We start from the raw sequence: 25,150 nt of genomic DNA on the forward strand, positions 1-25,150 counted from the left end.
GACAGATTCGAAATTCAAATGTAATATTTTTTTATAATTAAGTGTAACAGTATTTATGGCCAGACTAAGTATAATAGTCTCTGTGCATTTTGGTTGATAACAATGTTATTTATCCACAGCGTTATATATATTTCTATTGAGATTCCGTTATATGTACCTATCCATCATACCTTGTATTATATTACAGTGCGTCTAATAATGGAAGTTCTTTATAATGTAGAAAAAATGTCTTAGTTAATAAAAAATATTATTTTTGCGCAAAAGAAGTCTCATGTAACACTTACGGCGCCATTCATTAGTGTGTAGGGTTAAGAAAACCTGTGTGAAAGATGAACGATAAGCCAGGTTTCACAACCCAGTTCTAGGAGCGATATTCCATCACACGTTCACACAGAGGCAGTTGGCTGGAAAAGCCTTCAATCAACGCTATATATACTACATGTACTGGTAGAGGATCAGAGTTAGAGTCTGTATAATTGTTTCATTATAAGATCAGATAGCATTAAAAACAAAATTAAGACAAAAAATGTTATGTGAAATAAATCGACACATTGTGTGCATTTCATGATTCTAATATCAATTAGTCTATAATTTACATCAGTAAATTATATATTTTTATAAAGTATTAGGATCAATGATGATGACACGCAACTCCTCGTTGAACATAAAACTGATATGAGACGAATATCACCCAAAAAGCATTAATCAATCAACCACAAGATAGCTGATGGTTCTATCATGTTAAGTTTTATATACGTGTGTGTGCGCTGAATAGAGGACGTGTGTTTTCTATAGTCACATTGGTTTTAAACGGTCATTAATCTTTCATCTCGTCATTAAAGGGATTGACAGTTACAAATACATATGTTTAAAAAGCTGTAGAACGATAACAGCATATTTTATATTGAATAACATTTAGATCTCGTACGAACAGCTTTTTTAACATAAGTAATATATTGAAGAAAATAAATCTAATATAAAGAATAGTTCAATATTTGCATAATTACAGTACCAGTTATTTATTGCTAGAAGCGAACTTGTTGAAAATATAGGATGTCATGTTATCGTGTGGTAGGCGGACTCTAGGCCAAGATAGGACTCGGTATCATAGCTGCCTAGACGTAAATTATGGGATGCACGTCTTTTTATCATAGATCAGAACGCCTCGCTCTGTGGGCATATAAATTATGAACATATATGCTTATGATAAAGGAATTAAATAATTATGTATATTTGATACAAGTTTGATAACGGCTACAAATAAATTATTTATCTGCTAAACCTAAACAGGTACTTGATTAAAACCTAACCGGATCCTAAGATAGTTGTATCAAACGAACAATCTCACAAAAAACTGTATCATAGAAGCGATTTCAGAAATTAAAACCGCAAACATTTTTATCCTGTAATCTTCAAGGCGGATGACAAGAGCGTGGTAAAAATGCAGCGACCATGACGTGACAGCGGTATTTGCATGCCAGCCGAGCGAGCGAAATTATCCCGCTCGCACACGTTGAAATCGATATAAGCCCATCGTATGCTCGTTAGCTTCACATGCAAATCGTAAATCATTTTATAAGCTCTTTATTACATCCGTGTTTGTGATGTAGTTATAAAAATACCATCAGTTTACACTCCTACGAGTTTTAACTCCGTGTTTAAAGAGAAAGCAGACATGCGTACATTGAATGCCTTTTAAATCATACGGTGAAAAGAATGTGCATTCCCTATCAATGTTATATCGAGGCATTTACGTCAACCGTGAAATAGCGTAACCGCAGTGAACGCATAGAAAGGAAAGTCGATACCAACTCATTACATGGTGACTAAATCTTCTGCATAATGGATTTATATGAGACTTATCATTGTTTAAAGAATTTTTAATTAAAATTCTTGCAGGATTTATGTTCTGTAGCATTTATTACAACTGGCATACAACCGGTTTTAACTGAAGCAATTTAAAGAAACACGTATTGATTTTCTGAATTGTTAAAGCTCCGACTTAAATAAGATTAGGGTTTCGAAAACATATGGGGTCGTGGAATAACGACATTCGCTGTTTGGGGTGTTCGACCCGTATCCGCCCCCTAGGTACGTACACCGAAATAATTTAAACCACGTGGCAGACTTGAATGTTTAGTTTAACATACAAAAATGATATTTAGCTTTATTTCTCTGGGGAGTGTTTGCGTGTTGCTAATATTTACGTGTCAAAGAAGTTCAAGGTTCATAATATATTTACGTTAATAACTCGTCTTGGCGGCGTGCCCTAAGCATTTCTGTATTACCAATCGCCAAGGTTTATAATACATATACATTATAAATAGTTTATTTGAATGCATCTATTGTTTAAAATAAAATAAAATATCCGCATCGATGTCATCTTATTAACACAATGTTGCTATAAACTTATTATTATTCTTGCAAATTACATGTGTGTTTCGTAAAAGAGTTTTATATTTGCGACTAATTATTTATAATTATAAACGTTACATTTACGGAGAAGAGTCGGCCAGAAACCCGATCGTTCCTTTAATCTCTCGTATCTTTAGTGGTCCATACATTGCAATGTAACCAAATCTAAATTCGTTGGCTTTCTAACTATTGTCTTGATGTACTTTGTAACGGTCTATGAAAACCATGCATTTTGTCATCGCAATATTCGTTCAAAGTTACGTTATTTAGAATCGTTAAGATTTATAGCGTTAATAACCGCATGCCAGCATAAGGATTGATTTTGGAGGAATTCTTGGAAAGAAATTAATTAATAGAGAGTTAGAACAGACCCAGTATGGCGCGACAAGTGACAACTTACAAGTAAGGCTATACAGGTTACCTATCTATGAGATAAGTCAATAAAAAGCTGCTCATGTGACTTTCTAAAGATATTGATGCATCGTACATTAATTTTTGACGTCTTAACTTTGTATAATAAATCTGGGAAAGAAGTTTAATGAACGAAAGTCATGGAATTGTATCTCATATAAGCGTTAACGATAAGATTCAGAAGGCAACGCACAGCCGAAATCGAAATATGTATTAAATCCGTATATTCCGCAAAACTTTGCCTAAGAATGTGACTAATTCCAATCAATGAAATACAGTTATTTGTCCTAATTTGCAGTTGAAAATAAAGCATTTATAGTAACATATTTTCGATTTACGAAACGTTTTTCAAGATTTAGCTGTTTTCGGAACGATGCTCCAAATCTTTATTATTTATGAATAGTAGACCGCCACAACTCACTTTGGTGTTATTTTTGCGAAACATTCATAGAATACCTAATTCTTCTTAATATTCTAAGACACAATCATTTTCGAAGAATCAGAGCTTTAAAGGTATAGTGCTGAACAATAACTAAATAAAATATGTCAATAACCTAATTATAGCGATAAGAAATCCTTAATAAATAGTAAAATTATTCACTTTCAAAAATACTGATATATTAATTCCTAAATTATGGATGGCGATGGGTTGTTAGATAACATCGCAGTTACGTAGTTAAAAACTTTTCCAAAATATCACAATCACTTACCCAGTTCCGCATGTAACATTTTTGTTTTGTATACGTACTCTCGCTAAATACAATGGAACTCCTACAGTGGAAAGTTTTTGTCTACTGCTTACATTACTGTCATACTGGCGAAAGTAGTAATTTTATGTCAAATGTCATGTCAACAAACTCCTTAGTCAATATTGACAGCGGTCTATTCTAAGCAAATTCGCGTGTCCAACATCTTACATTTTTTATATGTCATGGCAAGAATAAATTATGTTAATATTATTCAAGCAAAAATTTTCTATCGATGACCGCGTTTCTTTGTAAAGTATTCTAAATGTCGGCTAATCAAGATAAATGTAATAAGATATAGTCGGCAGTCTATCAGCTAAATTGTGATTTATAAAATAATCTATAAATGTTTAGAGAGTAATATTACACAACAAAATATGTCATAATAATAAAATCTATTGGATTACCCTACAATCCTCCCCTCTTACCACGCCTAACGATTTGATGACGTTGACGATATCATAAAAAAGGAATTAAATAATATCACGTTCCAACCTACAAAATTATACGTTCAATTCCACCCACAAGTTATTCAAAATTGTTTCTGTGTACATTAAAGTTTTTTCGGTAATAGATACAACGCAGATTAATGGCCTCGTTCATTGCTCCACAGGCGATTTCCTCGATCAACAGGCCACATTCAATTCATTCGCCCGCATCCCGTTCGCGTTCGTTAATTGCTGACGCCATTTTGAAGAACTAATAATGCATCATTCAGTTACCAAACGTTGAAAATCAACAAGTTATATGTAAATTCTGCTTGAATAAAGTCGTAATAAAGTTTGTTATCTCACTGATACTGTGTTACAATATAGTATCAGTCTACCCAATAATCCCATTGTGTCACAATCGTTTTATGTAAGAAAGTGTCAGGCTTCTAAGATGCTTGATTATGGTTCCAATGTTCGTACATATCTAGCCTTTTCCTCCTCGTTACTAGATGAGGGCCAAAATGATTATTTCACTTTGATTTCCATCTAAGGCATAAAGTAGACTCAGAGTAAAGATTTCCTCATTTTTATCGCAGCGCAGTTTTATCTTTGCTATAATAGATTAAATATTTAGGCTCACAAGTTCTACACCATCTTCATGCTTCACGCTCTGCTGCAACTCTAATATCTTCATTTAAAATTCAAACCTGTTCTAAATTGAACTGTATTACAGGGACACACAGATTGGTTTAGATTTCACACTGAAAATTTCTGGCGAGGTGAACAACTACAACATACATGTCCTTCAACATACTTTGAGGTTATGTTACAGGACTAACATTTCAGTACTTTTCTGAACCTTGCTTTGTGTGTGACGTGTGACGTGACTTTCATTCCATTTAATCTAAAATTTTGATTTGTATTTGTCGATCTGCGTCATACCCGGTGAGTGAAATTTACACCGTGTTCTCGGATTTCTAACGAAAGTTTATTGACAGTATTGTCATTCTTTTGCTCGAAACCAGTTAATCGTTAATATATTCATATTACGTTGTCGATTACATAACGCTTAAAGGAAGAAACTTGATTATATAAGCTATAAATATCAAAGGAGATAGTCACGCGCATCAATTATCTACTCCAACACATAATCACACGTACCCAGCGATAGCTGATAACTTTTTGAGTGTATAATTTGATATATAAATATCCAAATTATACAGTCGATTAATTAATTAACGGTAGTTCCAGATGTCATAAAAAAGAAATTAGAAAGGAGCTCTATTGCTAAACGCCTAGATTAATTAAGACTTAGGTAACTGCGTTAAATTCGTGACGAATTATGAAAAATTGAATTTGTGGTCACAACGTACGTGACTTGATTAACACAGATGCGTGTTTTCCTGCAGCTAGCACAAGTGATCTAGATACCTACAATTACATACACTTTTTTCCATACATACGTTACTTCTCGAGAAATGTAATTCTAGTAAAATTCAGAGTATGTTAAAATACAACCCGCATGTATATTTCTCAATTCTATCCATAAATAATTTAAAATGAAAGCTTTATAAATACACGTGGGAGAATTTTGTTTTGGCAAACAGTTAAATATTATACTTCGCCCACAAGATATTGCAAAATTAGAGGCTTTATCAAATTGGCAATATCGTAGTATTGAATATTAACTAACTTTCCTTGCAATAAAATGTTAGTTGCAAATTACAATAACTAACAAATAATTTGAAAGGTATTAGTGAAGGAAGTTAGATGATATAACTCCTTTCTTTTATGTGCTGATATAACAATAAGATATCCGAGTGCAAACTCAAATTATCCAATTATAGAATTTACAGCACTTTGCCAAAGCAATTACTATGATTGCTAAATAATTTTATGATTCACTTTTCTGTATTTTAACCACCAGTTCGCCCACACTACAAAAAGTCTACATTCGACCCCTTATATAACGTTTTAAAGCGTAATAGTTAAATTACTATTTGCTAATTCTTCGTTTTTTCAATACAATTGTTATTAAAATTATATTTATTTCCAATTAAAAGTATGAGAATGCACTGAAATATGTTGCAGTATACAAATACGACTTATAACATATATTATAGACATTGTGACTGGTTTTATGTTCTTACCAATGATTCATTCCCTGTATTAAACACATGTTCTTGTACTTCAGTGTATTAAGTTAAATACCAGATTTATATACATATTTTACCAACATCATCAGTGGATCGTTGCTATCGTCATAGGAAAAAATAATACCTTAACTGAATTCTAAAGTTACAAATTTAAAATTCATTATAGATTCGATTCAATGCTTTTTTATATTATTGACGGAAGAACAGTAGATTCTAAATAAGAAATGCATCCAGAATATCTCGAAATACATTTATTGCTCTGTCTCTAAAATATTTATTACCTCAATTCAATGTGCCTATATTTAAGTACCCAAGAGAGTAATGTCCTGATCGTTTTTATTATAATTCCCCATGTAGTTTACTCTTTGATTTATGCGTGCTATAATTTCCATAAATTGAATAGGTATCGTTGCCTAAATTAAGCATTATGAAACATCAATTTTCTGTGACACCTGATTAATGTCTAGGAAAGCGGGGGAGTTAATATAACAGCATTCACTGTAGAGATTTATATTACATGGCTTTTAGATATGGGTGGTTCACTTTTGAGCAGCTTTCTTTGGAAAACGCAATACGAATTTTAACTGCCTGGTTGCCCAATCATTATATATATTAAATCGTGGTATAATTTATTTGTCAATTACGTCTAATGTCAATTTACGATTAAATTGGAGTCTATAACTAGAGTCATCTTAACTAAATTATAATTGTACAAATGCTTAACTAATGATTGAGTCCAGTTGCTGCCAGAGTGTAAAAATATTTAAGAACTAAAATAATGCTTGAAGATAATTACTTCTTGTACGCTTACCACGAGATTCTAGTTTCGTGCCCTTATGAGGGTCTTTGGAATCCTAAGCAAACAATAATAAAGCATTTGACAGTGCTGTCGTTACGTGCGATAAAGTTCAAGATGCTAAATTCCAGTGTTCTTATTTTAGCTTCGTCGGCATTTTACGACTCTTCGCAATGAATACACAGTGATTCAGAATATTGGTAAATCGAGAGAGTTTAATATCAAGCAACTGATAGAATTCGAAATGAGCTTTTGATGTTTGTGAATAGAAGTAGGTAATAGAGAAATAGCATTAGTATCTGCGCCTCCCGAGCCTGATATTGACACTCGAGTGGCAGTTTTGAGATAAGGCCTTCATTATATATATTTGCCTTCAGACGCCGTTGGCATTTCTATGGCTGACAAATTACGCTGTACTGTCGGTACATGTTACTGATTCTTGACATGAAAATATTAATCGTAAAGCTTGAATATAACGTCGAACATTCAGCTTTATCATATTTATGCAACCATACATTGGTTCCTTTAAGAAACTTGAATCATTTCATACATTGCATATATTCCAATTCAGTTTTTCTATACTTTATTTTACGCTTTCTTAATCGTTGTATACTAGTTGTAGATAGGTATATTATATAATAACAATAAAGATGTTAAAATTGTTTACAAAACATTATCTCTAAGTCTATCTAAGTATAAATCAAAGTCTAAAAAGAAAGCGTTCGTATATTAGATCGAAATATTCACAAACATAATGTCTAATTCTGAAAATGTTTAAGCCCATAAATAATTAGTATGTTTATCGTATATTTCATGATAGAGTAAACATTTGTAATGCAATCATACATGCCCTTTCTCAGCTCATCCATATGGAACGCGTCTGGTCTACGGAATTCATTGTCCATGCTGCGACTACGGTCGGGTCTATTTATAATATATTCTAATCGACTGTTGTATGTGAAGACAAGTTATTTCTTATATGGCTATCGGATTACTAAAGATTAATGGTAATAAATTGTTGGGGTGTTGGTGTAATCGTTGAATCATGTTTAATTTTCATCTTCTTTTATGCATCTTTAGTTTCTACCTCAATATTGTTCTTCCTCCTATAGAAAGTTAGAATAAAAAGGACCGGTAGTCGTTTTAAGCTTAACAAATATTTATATCGTGCAATTCAATCGTTGTTGCGTACTAATTATGTATAAAAGCATTTAAAACACATAAAACAGACCTATTTCAAATTGAGGCAACTGGATATACATTTATTTTGTACAATTTTTTAGGTAACAGTTACTCCAAATTGCTTCAATTAGCGTCACTGTGTTGCTTACATGGCCATTACGGTATTTGTTGCTTATGTCAAGTTGTCTGTGGTCAATGACTATCAAATACCGTTTGGGCACCACTCCTTTGTTGACTTTATTATATACAGCAATTCTTACAGACATTTAAAATACGAGTACATTCAGTTGGTGCTAAAACGTTATGACACTGATCTATGAATTTAATTGGGCAAGCCCGACAAATGGCCAATCGACGGCTGTTTCACAGTCATTTGCAAATAATAAACGGCTTGCTGGTGTTGGTATAAAGCCAAATATAAATTGAGGGGGAGAGTCGGTAAGGAGGCGGGCTTGCGGCGCCAGCTCGTAAGTCAAGGACGACTGCGAACACCGGCGATCAACATCAACATTGTACTATTATCAGTCTCGAACCTCCGCTATAAACAAGCTAATTGTAATACAAATTACATTCGTAATGCGTCTTTGTGCTGCCTATTAGAATTATCATCACATATCTAATAGTGCCATTTAGCAGACTGACTATTCCTATGGAATATCGAATTCGTCGATTAATGCGAATAGGGATTGCCTATTATTTTTTGGCTGTTTCATATTGGTTGGCAAGGTAATTTGGGAAATTTAAACCAACAATGAATGGGCGTTAAATTCAAAACAATTGAATGTAAGTTGTCATTACGCAGGAGTGTTGTGGATAATGTATTCAAATGTCGACCAGAACGCACGACAATGAAATAAATCCGATAGGGGCCTTTGTATTCTAAGTAAGGCGACGCATGCATTAGCCTGTGTAATTGCATTGAGGCGACTGATGATGCGATGCTCTCTATTATGAGTGGTTAAATGCACTTTCATTTATCCAAATACAGAAAGAACAAATAGAAGGAATTGCATATTGCTATTCTCAATGCAAAATAAAGAAACCGAAAAGTTATCTCACCGTCCGCATAGTTATATTGGATCATAATTGTTTTAAGTTTAATGCGACGGTAGAATTAATTTTATTATTTACGATAACATTCAAAATGATACTCCATCCCTTCCATCAGTCATACGGTTTGTCTCAATACAATTACTATTCATGGTACATTTTTTTTCTAAAATTAGTTCAATGAAATGCATCGAACTACAAAGCCATTCAAATAAATCGTTAATAAACCTGACTGTATTTTTCATTATGATGTTAACCGTCATATGAATGCCACAAGAGAACAATGCTGTACATTGTTATTCAATGTTTTAATTTTTTTACTTCACTACGTTATAACACAGTGTTTTAATTGTTGAAACCTTCATTTCCTACACTGAAGTTATGACGTCATAAATTTTATATTATTTGGGTATTTACTAGAAATATGTGGCAATAAATATTTTTTGAATGGGTTGTAAACAGAAGTGTCTTTCATATTCTATGTAAATTAAATGCATATATAGGTGATAATTTATTATAATGATATTGAGGTAACTCAATAATTTATTGAATATAAAAAGATAAACTTGGAACCATTATAATTTAACATCTATTCGTATATTAAAATGATTTCAAACATAATATACAGTAGAAATGGTATCATGAAAATTGTTAAAAATAATTGTAATTGTATCTGTTCGAAACCTTCTAAACTAAGTATGCTTTATTGAAAGCCGTATTATGACTACTAGACTCTAAATATAAAATGCACGTTGCTGAAACAGGTTTAAAGCAGCACTGCAACAATGAAATATTCTCGCAACGATGCGGTAATGGACCTCTAGTGGGCTAACTTCACAGCTATGCTCGTGATAATACCGACCCATATGGTAATACCATTAATTCCCTTTATCTTTAATGGTTTAACTGTCAATTTGCTCGGGGCTCCAATACAAAAAGAGACAATGTACAATAGGACTTGTAATAACGATTTTACAGTTAGACACTTATAGTTAGATAACTATTCAGAATTTGAAATATTAAGTAGGTAAATGCTCGAAAATATTCAGACAATAACTCTAGGTATAGAAATAAAAATAATGTAGCAGTAATCTACATGAACATTAGGTACTGCATCATAATTCAGCAACAACAAATGAAATAATTTACAAATTACATTGTTTTTAATGCCGTTCCACGATTGTTTCGAAATGTCGAATTATTCTTGAAATTTGGTTTGTAAGACATTAAATGTAGATATTTATAGTGAAGGTATATTTTTGTAACAAAGACAATAACGAACAATATATGCCTCAGGTCAGTAGGACATTATTCTTGCCTAATGGATCATGGCAATTTTTGTATTTTCCATTAGGATTGGTCATGGTAGGTACGCGTGTGACTTAAAACATAAATTCGTTAAGTTTTAATAAAGCGTGAAGCGTTTGTAAATATGTACATCAATTTATTTAAATAGACGTGAAAACATTGATCTTAGCTGTAACTGCCTTAACTATACAGTGCTTAAAAACCTTGATTAATCGCGGAAGTACTTAACTATTTGGTATCTATTATACATCTACTAGCTTTTGCCCGCGGCCTCGTACGCTTTAATTCAGAGTAGTTTGATAGATGTTATTATACATAGATACCTTCCTCTTGAATCACTATATCTATTAAAAAAAACCCCCATCAAAATCCGTTACGTAGTTTTAAAGATTTAAGCATACAAAGGGACATAGGGACAGAGAAAGCGACTTTGTTTTATACTAGTTAGTGATACTAATATTGTAAAGCTGAAGAGTTTGTTTGTTTGTTTGTTTGAACGCATTAATCTCAGGATCTGTTGGTCCGATTTGAAAAATTATTTCAGTGTTAGATAGCCCATTTATGATGGAAGGTTATATGCTATAAATGTACCACAGATGATGCCGGGGCGGGTTGCTAGTGTATAATAAACATCTTCAAACATTAAAGGAAGTGAGTGATATACCTACATCTGTAGTGCTAGGCATTGTGGCAGTCTCATCAACTCGCATTTGATTCGAGTGACCCTGACATGGCACACCACGGTCCGGGTGTCTATAAAAACCACTTTTCAACCTAAACTGAGCTTTATGTTCACCAGGCACAGTTGCTATTCGGTTTCCTGAAGTTTTTCACATTCATGTCGTATATTCTATACTAAATGTTTTGTCTATCACCTCCTTGTGTATTACCTCTCATAATGCATCGTTAAAAAGAGCAATCGGCTAACAAGGTGTTGGCTGGAGTGTAAATTTATTTCAAACGGTTTTAGTTATAACTTCTTGAATTGAGATCGCTCCAGATTCCATCATGTCCATCTATAGACATGTGTCGGTAACCTGACGGCATTCAATATTTCATCCAAGGTTGCTACTGAGTACGTGTCGATTACGCTTGTACAATTTTTTGCTGTAAGAAATACACTATCTATACAATACGATCGCCGCGCAATTTGGTATGCTTACGTACGTGTGTAAAAAGATTACAAGATAGTGCTCATTAGTACGACCAAGGTTCGTAAGTCTTTGTAAAAACAAAAATATGCTACAAAGAAAGTTATCAATTTCCTCTACATCACCTTGATTCATGAGCAGTGTCATTCAAACGGCCATGTTTTTGTTTAAAGACAGATTTAACTCTGTTGTTTTGTTTCCGCCAAATTTTTATTTGGATTTAATGTTGTGACTGTATTTACCCAAGTTAAAGATGGAATATAAATTTAGCGGATTGGTCATGCTGCAGGAGTGGGACTATTTATAATACAAGTATCTTCCATTTTCAGTGGTCGTCGCACGTTAAAATTGTCCGGCGCCTTGCAAGCTTTCTTTTATTGTCACTTCTATGTTTAACGGTTCGTTTTTCTTATGACTCATTTACCGTTTACGATGTTTTAAATATCGCGAATAGTACTTACGGATCGATTTATTGCTTTCTGTTTCATTTGTCAATATAACGGCAATGGTGATAATGTTAAATAAACATTTTTAATGTGAAGCGGTATGGTCACTATGTCGTTTTTTATTATAATATTAAAGACGTACCTGGACGTATTTGGTCCACGAAAATGAATAACTGGTTTCATACGAGTGCGCTCCTATTTTATGTATTTCGGTATGTGGAACACAAAAAATTTTAATACTTTATCTCGCCCAACAAAGACTTCTAGTTAAAATTCCAAAGAGGATCAGATGACAATGTGGGCTCACAAAATATAAATAACGTAGGAACAAAAAATATTGCTATAGAATATTCGAAATAGTTTATGGCCTCATAAGATTAACTTTTTACCATCGTATGATATGTATCGAATAAAAGTATTCTGGCACTTCGAACGTTTAACTGTGTTTAGTAAGAAAATGCATTTAGAAATTAAAGACGTTTAAACGGATTTTAAACGCGATTTATTCATTATATTAGACCAGTCTCCCCGTGACCACGCTCGCTGTAGTGTTCGAAACGTCGGGTTAATAATATAATGAATAAATCGCGCTTAAAATCCGTTTAAAAGACTTTAATTTCTAAATATATAATACTCGCGTAAAATCAAACACAAGAAAATTCATATTTTGTTATATTTTAACTAAGTTTTCGCCCGCGCCGTAAAGGAAAACGGGATAAAAACTATCCTATATCGTTTCTCATGTGTCCAATGTCCATGTCGAGGTTTAATCATGAAGACAATACAGATAGATAGACGGGCAGCGTTACTGTCGCATTTATAATATTGGTAGAGATTATAAATCCCGTTGTGGTTTTATGTACGAGTTGTAGACTATAATTTAAATGAATCATCAGCATTCGCAATACGAATCCCGATATGGTTGTAATGACTATTCCCAGTAGTCCAACGCTGCTGGTATTAACATTTCTGGGAAATGTATACAGTTCAAATATCCCGTCGGTGGTCTCTAGAGACTAAAAAGGATTGAGGCGAAAAGTAATCAGGCCTGTCTGTTAAACAACACCACAGATAAACATTAATTAGATACCTTTGTCGTTCTACCAGATTCAAATTAAATTCTATTGGTACAATTTAGATTGAGTTTGCGAACTGTGTTGTATTGGGTCTTTTTTAATTTAAGAACACCGATGCGAATATAAATTCCTGTAGTTTTAAGTATGAATTTTAAATTTGAATATTGGGATCAAACAACAAAATAACAATTCAGTAATTTGTTGTTATTGTTTCATGAATGTGTTAAGAAATGGAAAGTCTCATTTGCGAAGGCGGATTGTATTTAAAGCTTTCTAATTTTACTGTTATGAATCATGTTTCTGCAACACACGGGACATGTATGGTGACAAAAACAAATAAGCATAGACGGACGCGTTTCACCCTCTTTAATTAGCATAATGTGATTCTGACTCACATAATTAATAGCATAACCCCGTGTGTTAACTAAATGCAAATCGGATATCAACCACTATTGTTAGGTGGGTATACCGTAATCTACATTAATATTTTTAAACATATTAAAATACGATAAACTGTAAATTTACATAAAATTATATAAAACAATGGGTATAAAATATATATGGCTATATTAACATATCCCTTATCCGTATACAAAAAATAATACAAAAAATGGATTATATAAAATTATTATCAATGTCCAAATTGTACTACAACTCTATATATAAAGTACCTATTTATATACAAAATATTGTATTGTGCCCCGCGGTTTTACCACGTCGTATTAATTCATAGACGTGTACTTTTCAAATCGGAACATTGATCCTGAAATTATTGAGTTCAAACAAATAAACTCGTACTTTCTGATTTTATTCAGTAGGCTAACCTGAGTATAAGTTTTAATAAGGTACAGCAAACCTGAGTATAAGTATTAATACTATTGTTTATTCGTGATGGAACTGCGTTTTAGAATATAAATTCAAAGTTCAAACTAATTTATTAGTTCCAGTTACAAACATCAAATATAAATGTTTAGTGAAATGAAGTGTTATGATTTAGTATAAGATAAACTTTAAAACGCACTTACGTTTAAGGAAACCTTGCATGATCTTTGTTACATCCAAATTATGTAAACATTTAAAACAGCGCCATTTCAGTCGGTTGGAGACACAGTGCCCTTTTAAATGCCATTACAGGGTGTTGTCCGTGAAAACTTGAACCGGGTATTTATCTTCGTGAAGGTAAACGCTGATTAAGCATTAAAAAGAATTATGTGCGACCGGAAAGCGTAATTATGCACGATGTCAATAACATAATAAACTTCCTCGTTTATTGATGCAAGCAAGTACGTGCTGCACTTGCAATTCTTATTTGAATTTTCAAATTTAATAGGAAATTAATCTTAAGCCATTTTTGTTTCTAACAAGTTAGTGGAGCATTGCATAATAATTTATGTGTACACATCTATACTAATATTATAAAGCTGAAAAGTATGTTAGTTTATTTGTTTGAACGCACTAATCTCAGGAATTACTGGTTCGATTTGAAAAGTTCTTTCAGTGTTAGATAGCCCATTTATTGAGGAAGGATGTAGGGTGGACCGATACTCACACATATGTAAATAAAAAGTAAAAGCAAAATCGATCATTTATTTCTTTATAATGATACACATTAAAAAATTTTAACATATTCTCTACATTCTATACATTTTTTTAGAGTCTAATACATCTAAGTAATTTATGTATTTATATCTAAGTTGGTTAATTTAGATTCTAACATTAAATGCAAACTAGTAAAATGTTATAAAACTGTTTTTTAACAGTCATCTATACGAGAGTTGGTTGGAGATATCTGTGTCAATTACCGGTACCACGAACTTATTTATATGAAAGAAAAAATGTATTCAATCGCTAACGTGAAAAAATACAGTGGTAGATGCCAGTGACCTCTATCCGACACTCACGGCCAAATTAGCTTGATATCTCACGGGCAATCTATTGTTCGTTGAATATTGCAAAAAGTGTCTGCAAAGTTTTAAAAGATATCTTTAATTAAAAATTTTGCTTACGTATTTAAATTAATTATGGCATACATGAATGAAATCTAGACGTATCTAGAATCCAATAGAGTTTAATGTTGATTGATATTGAGGTCGGAATAGCGTATATCTCAGAGTTCCATTTGAAAAATGAATTCACTCAAGCTAGATAAGAAAATGGAACATTTCCCCGAAATAACACGAATTGCTAAATTAAAATGCATAAACACGGTGAGGAACGACATTATTCCATTTTTCTACTGTTAGTGTGATGCAATAAATGAGAACGGACTAGCATTAAGGAAAATAAAATGTGCTGGCAAACAGCCATTGTTTGATTTTTTTAAGTCTGACATTTCGATATGCTCTGTCTACTGTGTCCGGTCAAATAATCCATTGTTGGATTTTATTATGTTTCTGATGTATAACTCTATTAAATAAAGGGCTGAATATGCAATATATAGTACTTATAATATCATTTAAATATTTATTTGCCTCAACTATCCTGGTCAGTGGATCCTTGACACGGAGGCTTGGGCGTCTATTTGTGTCATACGATATGCCAGCAATTATAATTGCCTACCTCAATTATATTTTGCATTCAACAATTGAGGACACTTGAATAGTTTCTTCTCATATTAATAATTTTGAAGTATCTTAAAACTGCATTGCAATTGCATGCATTGCAACCTGTCAAATGATTGCATGTTTTAAATTGTGGATTGTGCAATCCATTCATAAAGGTATAAATTAAAATAGATAATGTTGCAAATATTTTAGGAATCATTTCTATTCCCTTTTTAATAATATAACTATACTTAACACGCAAATAATACGAAAGCTGTATTCACTTCTTAAGAGTACAAATGACAAAACTGAATTAATACAGCATGTCCGCCCACTACAGTATATCTGCCCGATGGAATGCAACGCAACATACCCTGCAGCGTTTATCTCATTGCTGTGATTAAAACGCAGTTATTACATCTGTTTCCTTTTTAAATGCTATTTAAAGAAACATCCTCTAATCGTAACCGCTTCACATTTCGACTGCAACATTTGTTCATTTAATGGCCTAATGTCGTACAAGAAACATTGTATTGTCGATAAATTCCTTATATTTGTATGTAAATCAATAAATATTGTTTAACAATAAAATTTTATATTTCATGGTTCGCCCTTGAATTTTTTTATCTCCCTTGACCGCCACCTTCATCTGACATTGATAGCCAGTCAGCCAATTAGGCTTAACGCCAACGCAAAGGGAAGACTAACCAGCTTAACAACTGTCAATGGTGTGATTTGCTAGGCGCCGTTAGATTGTAAATCTAACTTTATATCTCACCCGCCTTTACAAGGACATTACACCGAGTGCTTTGAACTGTGTAAATAAAAGGAAACATTGTATACAGAATAACGTTGTTTATCAATTACCTATTTACAACACGTCTCGTATTCGTCGTAACATTGCGAAGCTAAACATTTAGAAAATAATTATAAGTAAATGACTGTAGTGCTGCTAAAATTTATTATTGAATAAATATCGAAATAAGTTTTGACGTAATGCAGTTCGCTGCATGACACTACACATTTGTTGACATAATCTTGAATCATGATCGCTGGTGTCGAATATTGTTCTATTATCACACTTATATACCTGTTTGGAGGAAATGATTCATGCAATAGCCAATACTGGGCTTCCAAGTTTGATTTAACTAATAAAAACAATCGAGGGGCCGCATAGTCGTTCCGATGTATCATGAGTGAGTCAGGCTTGCGTCACTGAGTTTCCTAACTCGTCTTGACAGAAGTTCACTGTCTACTTATATTGTACTACGATTATTGACCTTAAGCATAAATAAGTTTTGCAAGTAAATATAATAACATGCATACTCACTGAGTATCGATATTCCTTAGGATCTTTTTGATTAGCTTCGTTTTAAATCACGGTCAAATATTATGATAAATAAGTCTGTGTTACATTTTCCTTGCTCCGTGGATGAGGGTCAGGTTTCCTTATAGGGCTAGTTGCTTACTCGTCCTCCCACGTCCCGTTCTCTAAAGGGACTGCTACATTTAGTATCTATCCATATTTAAATGTTTATACGGTTCTCGAAGAAGTTTTATTGGTTTAAATGCGCGTAATATGGTATCCACATGAGCATTATTGATCTATGTGATACGATTTGGAATTTTGAAACATTGAAAAAGTAAGAATTCAAAACAAAATAATGATTACATGTTGATATAATCGAGCTAAAGCTTTTGGCTTACGTAGTAATTTGAAGCTGAATTATATGTTATCGCGCTATTAGACATGAGTACTGGCTGGGAGATTGCAGCATTGGACTATGGTAGTGATGATTTAATTGACGTGTGTCGTGTTGGGTTCCAGGGCCACCGCCAAGGTTGGGGCTGAAGGCTGCAAGTCCCGCGGTGGACGAGGACTGCAACAGCAACCCGAGCCTGGCTGGCAGCCAGCATTCCACGCACGATGACCTCGACGCACACTGCGACAACTCGGGATATCTGTGGTTTCTCGACTATAAGTAAGTAATCACATTTATTTCCTAGTTTGATCAAGTAAGGAGTATTATGTTTCTAATGTTTTAACAGTTAATTGAAACGATATAAAATGCGATATGTAAGATATTATTATTATAACTATTATTAGATTTCCCTTCTTTTGTTAACAAACCTAAAAATCGTACAATGGAATTCCTATATTTCGGTATATAATGAATTCAATACTTTTACATATGGTTATTTAAGCAAAAAATCAATGCGATGTTAATATGTAAGTGAAAGTTGGTACAGCAGTCAGTTCCGTGACTGTCTTTATTTATTTATTTGGAATTTAGGTGTTTATAGGAAATTTTGCCCAAATTATGATACAATTATCTAGTCCAATGAAACTGCTTCGAGCTTATCGAATGAGAAATTGCATTTTAATACGACGGTTATTGATTATGCAGTGACTCAATGACAAGGTTGATTTAAACATTCATGCTGAATAATATTGTACCTATCTCAGAAATCATTCGTTCAAGCAATATAATGATAATAATGTTAGTTGCAATTTATACAAGAATTATTGATTTTTCTATTTTGACTTAATCCTTATGTATATAATAACTTGTAATGATTTTTAAAGATGTCTAACGTTAATTTCTCTTATTTCAGTCCGATATTTCGGGATGGTTCGTGTCATCACACCTCAGTCCTGTCCTCGGTGTCCGCCTCGTACAAAGGGATAGGCGACCTCACATCTCGTTTCGAGTTCACGTCAAGATACAACGATATAGCTAGAGATCTCGACGCCAACCTCGCTGAAGCGGACATAGAAAGCTTTAAAACTGAAGACATCCATGCGCTCCTGATGACCGCTAACTTGCCACACGATGATAGAGCTAATGATGTGAGTCGATACGCAGTTGCACGGAATTAAAACACAATACATAAAAGCTGAAAATTCATAGTTGAATGGAAAGAATCTTTAATGCCACTGATCTTTATAATCATGTTATATTAGCAGTTATTATTTTATGTATTTAACCCCTCGTTTGCTTTATAAATATGAATCTAGATGGTTCATGTCATAATTATATAAAAACTACATGAAACCATATGAGTTTTATAAATAAGCAGTTTCATTATTGAGAATAGTCAATCGTATTACCCTAAACCACATCTGAGATTCATTGCATTCTCATTCATAAAAAGGTACTGGTGAAGAAAAAAGATCAGAGAGCTATTTGTGGTTAAAATGGATACAATGTCCGTGCATTTTTATTACTTTTGTTTACGATTGGATGATTCTTGTCTGTACTCGTGAGTCTCTCTGAGTTTTACTCAACCAATTTATTCCAATTACTGCCAAGTGCTTAAGTATTCCTAAGTCGTTTAACGGTCCTCGGTTAATTAAATTATAAATTTAAATATAACGATCTTACCCGTCGGTTGCCTGTTATAGGTATCAATTGCAGATTAATAATTAGCTACTTATATGGTATTTCTGTTACTATAAATAGAGAAACCGTCGTTCTTCTAAATATGACAATATACAGACATAGAATGCAGGGTTTTTTAAACGTAATTGCTCAATTAAGTTTATAAGTGCGCGTAAAAATTTTGCATTATAATTTGATTAAGTAATTATTTTATTTTTTTAGTTATACACACATACAATTATTACCAAAGTAATTAATATTTATTTTTTATATTTTACTTCGTCAATAAATTAATATAATAAAGAGTTTTGCAACTAGTCCTAGTCGCAAAACTAATTATGAAAAATATCATAATTTTAATGGAATATATAATATTATGTCCAATATGATCGATATTATATTACTTAGTCAAACTGTAACAAAATACAGACAACAGGAAAAATAAATATCATTTAAGAGTAGATACAACAGTGGCGTCCAAAATCGAGGTAGTATAGAAAAGCCACATATTATTGTCAACAAAAGTAACAGTATATAAACTATTAGTTAATATAGGCACGTGTTAGTTTAACGCACACGTAAAAGGCTAGGCGGAGAATTATGCATGCCAAATAGGCAAGGTGCACCATGTTTTCACATTTTCACTTCGCTTCTAATACATAACAGCCCTTACGTAATCAAATATGTTTGTATAGACATACGTGAGGATTATTAACTGTTCTCTAGGCATATGTGAATAACGAATAACTTGGCGAATGATTTAGTGACTAAATTAATGGCAAATTAAGCATAACATGTGTAATACACATAAAATTTGTCGTGTTCTAAAATTGTTGTTGTATTGCGTCCGTATATTACAAAGACTGCTTTAGTTGAATGCTTTTTTATAAAGATATTGTTTCATGAAACGACTTTAAATAGTAAGCTAAATTTTTCTTTTCATGTCATTAATTCATGGTACATATTAATAGCTATTTAAATTACATCGTTACTTTAATTTCTTGATCTTAAATTTTATATTCTCTGGTCCAATGGAAAATGCAATCGGAGAAAAGTTATGACGAAAATCGCGGAAAATGTTGTAACTTGTGACATAGTCTGCAACCGTCATGGCGTAACTCTTGCTGGTGGAACGGTGACGAAATTAGGGCTGTGTTGATACATGCTAAACATTATATAGATAAAACAGACAGAGGAGAACCTCCTAAATGTATAGGCGTATTCTATGTTCATTGGAAACTACTAACAACCGTTGTTTTCGGAGTGTTGGAATTATGAAATATGGGTCAAATTGGGGTTATAACAATTTGTTTTTTAATCTGAATATATATAACTCTGCATATACGAGTATATCAGTATTGGTCAGTCATAGTTCCTAATAGCAAATATGAGCTCTTACTGCTTATTCATTTATACAAGTGTATGTAATACTGGGGAATATATTGTTAGGATAATACAACCGTATACTTAATGTAATTATTTTTAGACTAAATTGTTACATTGGACAAACATTTCTGTTGATTCTTTAGACAAAAATACTTTCATAGTCAAAAATAAAATGAAAAACAATGCAATTATGGCCTTTTTGATATTTACAGGAAATGTACTGGTAATAAATCGCGACATACATAATGATTCCTAAAATAGGTACCTATTAATTCTAAAAAAAAAACATAATATGCTATGAATAATGTTAGGGAGAAATTAGTGATTTACAATTCAAATTCTACTTAGTAATTAACGACCCGATAAAATAATATGTAAAACAAGATTAATTTCAATACCTTGTGGAACTTGTATTTCTGACAACTTTTGATTATTTAGGGCAACTTGGATAAACATTGACATCAACAGGTATAAAATGGTAGTCTTATAAATTCGACCATTTCACAGCATGGGCATTATGAAACTCACTATATAAGGATAGTGTGTTAAATCACGAGAAGGTAAAAACATGCATTTACATAATGTAATTTATAAACCGAGTATATTGTGTTCATTAAGTTATTAAAATATGAGCATGAACAATTTTCGTCGCCACCAATTAGTGGGTGGGTCACCTTGGACTGTCGTTGGAGAAAATAATATTTTAATTAATTACGATAAATAATAAAAATACACATAAATTCGTTAAATTTTTCTATGCCTTTAATTATATGAAAAGGACGCTTTCTTAAAAACAGATATGTATCGAAACGTTCCCATACATTACGCGAACGGATCGTTTTTTAACAGACTTCTAAAAACGATAAGGAGGATGTTCTATGTTCGTTTGTATGTAAGACAGGTTTTCGTAAGAATTTTGTGAAAATATGGATTATTTTTTACAAACAAAATTATGTAATTAAATAGTGGAAGAAAAATATATTAAAAAACAACCGATATCGCTAATTTTGAGTGAACGATCTATTATGAGATAAGAAGTAATCTTTTAGTGGCAATTATTACCTTTGTTTGTTTTTTTTTTTAAATCATTTGATCACAAAATCTATTGTAAACACGTCCTTAAATACTAACATTACCTTACCCATAATTTAATATAAGACATACTAATTAAGAAAGTGGACAGGAGTATTACATGTTTGCAATATTTAACAAAATATTTATAATGAATTGTGGTGATGGTATCTCAAATATAAGTGAAAATTTTCTAGAGCATCTTATCGTTTTTCTCTAGCGGGGATGGTATACACAAAAAGCATAAACTATTTGCCGTTTTAACACTTCCTAAATGTTTTCTGTTAATTTCAGTCCCTTATAAATTTCTTGGTGTACCTGGTCTCATGTTCTGGTGTCTTGCAGAGTAACCCCCACGGCGAGATGTTTGCCAGCATCTCTAGCTCTATGATGGAAAAGTTTCGATTCGACAGTTCCATGAGTAACAACAGTAGTTTTCAGGTTCGCCTCACCACTTCAATGTTTTATGTTTCTCCTGCATTGTACTTACATCAGCACATTTCACTCATATATTCTTTTTCAAAGTCAAAACGCAATTTTTAATAAAGCGCCATCTAGTAGTCTTTCAATAAACCATTTTGATAGTAGACAAGTGCGTAAGATATTAAATAGATGGCAGTCTTGCGTATATTTTTTTATGTTTCATTTGCACTTAATACATTTTGTGGAATTTACTGGAAATCACAAAAAATATTTTAGTGAAACTTAAATCCATAAAATTATAATGTGTTTAGTCGGCTCAAATTCTTTACATAATAGATGATATAACATTAAATAGCTTATTTTTTATAATAAGTTTTAAATGGCTATGAATGAGTTTCTAAATTAGTTAATATATTGATATGAAATTTTTGAAGTGTAGCATTATAAGTAAAACTAGTAGTTATCTAAACAATAATTTAGATTGTTGAAAAATTATTATTAAATCCCTAGATAGCTTACGTACTTATAATAATTTGACTGTAATTGTTCTAGTCTTCTTTCTCGTTACCAAATAGATATTGGATAGATCTATATACAATTATGTGACTACGAAGCAACAATTCCATCCGGGTGTATTTTTGGAACAGTATAATGTCTCAGGGGGAGTCATAGCCAAAGCTCACATGTACAAATAGATAGAAAGTCTACAGTACTTGGCTGGCATTCACAACAAGACTTCCTACACTGTGGCCCCATAGTACGATGTCCCACGGGATGTTCGGATAGTAAAGATAAAATAAGACTGCTAATGTGTGCGTTAACCGTTCACACCAAATTGCGTCAATCATATCAACTACACTCATACAGTCATATTCATTCCCTCGCAGCATGCATGTGTGAGTGCGCTATATCTGCTATCCATGTGTGTTCGTTGCCATACGGGAACCATGTGTGTGTTACCAATGAAGCCCGACCAATTGACACCGCTTTCCAAACCGTTTTATTCTGTACGCATATACTTAATACGACGGATATCAATCAAGAAAATTTCTACACGTACATCTATTGATTAATTTACGATATACATGTACAAATTATTTTTCACCTCATACCATTTCTAAAATACATTTAGAAAAATGTTCTCTATAATAAATTAGGTACTTTAAATGACAAAAATACATTAAAATCACATAATTTCTGTAAGCATTATTTACACTCGAACAATACCTATTAATTAGGTAATTACTATTTACACACTCAAACTTGATAAACAAATGCTAATTATATTTTTCATTATCGATGACAACGTGCGCTGTGCTCGTTGTATGCGCACTACAGTTCCAATTTAATATATTATTCGTAAAGTTTGAGAAGCGTAGGATGTGGCTAATATTAAAATTAATATACCCGCTGGTCCAGTAGCGCCCGGACTTTCATTAGTGCTGTACTGTGTACTATCCTGCGATGCATTCTATACTTTATTGTTTATTGTATGAGGTCACAACAGGCGTACAAGACCTTATAAATAATTGTGTTTGCGTAAGATAATAAGACTGTTCAAGGGTGATATTTTTTAAAAGATAGTTTTAATCAATCTAATTAAAGACACTTGAAAACTATTAGTGCGTGTGGTCGTTAATTTTAGTGTAGTGCTTGTGATTCTCGTCAATTTATGTTACAAAATGGGTGTGACTGAGTTTGATTGGGACTCCTGTAACGGAGGATATTATTCAGTGAGTTTTCTAACGTCATAAAATTATTTTTCTTAAAACGTATTTACGGATACGTCACTAAAACATATTATGACATGACAACATAATGTATAATATTAACAAACAATTAGATACACTATATATACACAAAATAGCCAATTAATCAACTTGCACTTTTTCTTCTAACTACCCTACTGAAACTTTTTTCTGTCATTTCTTCTTAAGTTGATAAGATAACAATTCTTGTTAAACGCTTGCTTGCTTTATAACTAAGCAAATTAATTTACATCCGTTGAATAAGCATAATTACCAAGTTATGTTAACACTAGTTAAGTGTTTTAAAATACATGTATCTTACAATAACTATGGGATTTATTTGCGTAGCTTGGTGACTAAATTGTTTGATTTGTGACCTCATTCATAGCAGGAAAGGGAATTAAATTGATAACGGGCGCCCGCACAGTCATGCACTCATATCATGTAATAAAACCATTTTGATGAACACTTATGTTTTACTGTGGTCGCTGATACATATTCGGGAACGTTTGACATCAAAGTTCAAGATATCAATAGAAAAGATTGAAAACCAACATGTAATATAGTCATTCTACGGCTACAGTTTCTAGCGTCGCCCAACATATTCAAACCAACCGCCATCCCAAATTAAACTTAAAACATGCCAATGTTTATGTTCTAACAAACATTTACGTTTCGTAATCTTCCGGGAACGATCTCGAGTGCACGATGCAATGTAACCACGCTTCTGAAAATTTCCTACACTCAATAGCAATTACTGTTATTACTTTATTAAATTGATGTACCAATTGATGTTATAGCATCAGTGGTTCAACTTTGAAGTGTATTAATAAGCATCTCTCATACAGGGAGAAGAATCCGTCGGCTCGATCAATACTATGTCAATATGCAAGTCGGAACTGCTTTTTTCACCGGTTAAAGAAGGAGCGCATGGCGTACACTTCAGCGTTGATAGTCTAGACTGTGAACTGCCCACGGAGCAAGATCTGATCCTCACATGTCAAGCCAACAAAGACAACTATACCATCGCCTTCGAGGGAAGTCTCACCATTTACTCCGAGGACAGTGAGTGTGCTGAACCCGCCGTCAGTCAAAATCATGGTAACGTAGCACGTTTTATATCCCATAAATAGTGACTAAATATCTGATATCATACTCCTGACTCACATCGCCTAGTTTGATAAGATTCCATTACCCGTGAATAATTGTTTTCAGACAAATTGGATAAAGATGATATAAACATAATATTAGATAGTGATGAAAGAACGCGCAGGAATTTAGAATTATTAGAAAGATGTAAGAAACTAACAAATAAGCTAACAACGTCTATGGCTAGGAGCGATTTAGGTTTAACTACGTGGAGTAAGCTAAAGAAACAAACCAGTCAATTGCCCCTACAAAGGTTAGTGTCTCCCATTATAATATAGC

At 32.8% G+C, this 25,150-nt stretch overlaps 1 protein-coding gene across 11 annotated transcripts in view; it reads left to right on the forward strand.

Moving 5' to 3' along the window:
* Window positions 1-25,150, forward strand: part of LOC119836219 — a 58,227-nt gene that overhangs the window by 18,845 nt on the left and 14,232 nt on the right. For 9 of the 11 annotated variants that reach the window (XM_038361524.1, XM_038361516.1, XM_038361492.1 and 6 more), the window contains 5 exons: window positions 17,540-17,693; window positions 18,328-18,562; window positions 21,897-21,992; window positions 24,571-24,823; window positions 24,938-25,124. In XM_038361524.1, coding sequence (XP_038217452.1) covers window positions 17,540-17,693; window positions 18,328-18,562; window positions 21,897-21,992; window positions 24,571-24,823; window positions 24,938-25,124 — 925 coding nt within the window. Of the gene's footprint in view, window positions 1-17,539; window positions 17,694-18,327; window positions 18,563-21,896; window positions 21,993-23,393; window positions 23,708-24,570; window positions 24,824-24,937; window positions 25,125-25,150 lie in introns of those variants that run through there. The other 2 variants (XM_038361541.1, XM_038361574.1) reach the window with 2 other exon arrangements.

The sequence above is a fragment of the Zerene cesonia genome, chromosome 3 (assembly GCF_012273895.1).
Source record: "Zerene cesonia ecotype Mississippi chromosome 3, Zerene_cesonia_1.1, whole genome shotgun sequence".
Taxonomy (NCBI): domain Eukaryota; kingdom Metazoa; phylum Arthropoda; class Insecta; order Lepidoptera; family Pieridae; genus Zerene; species Zerene cesonia.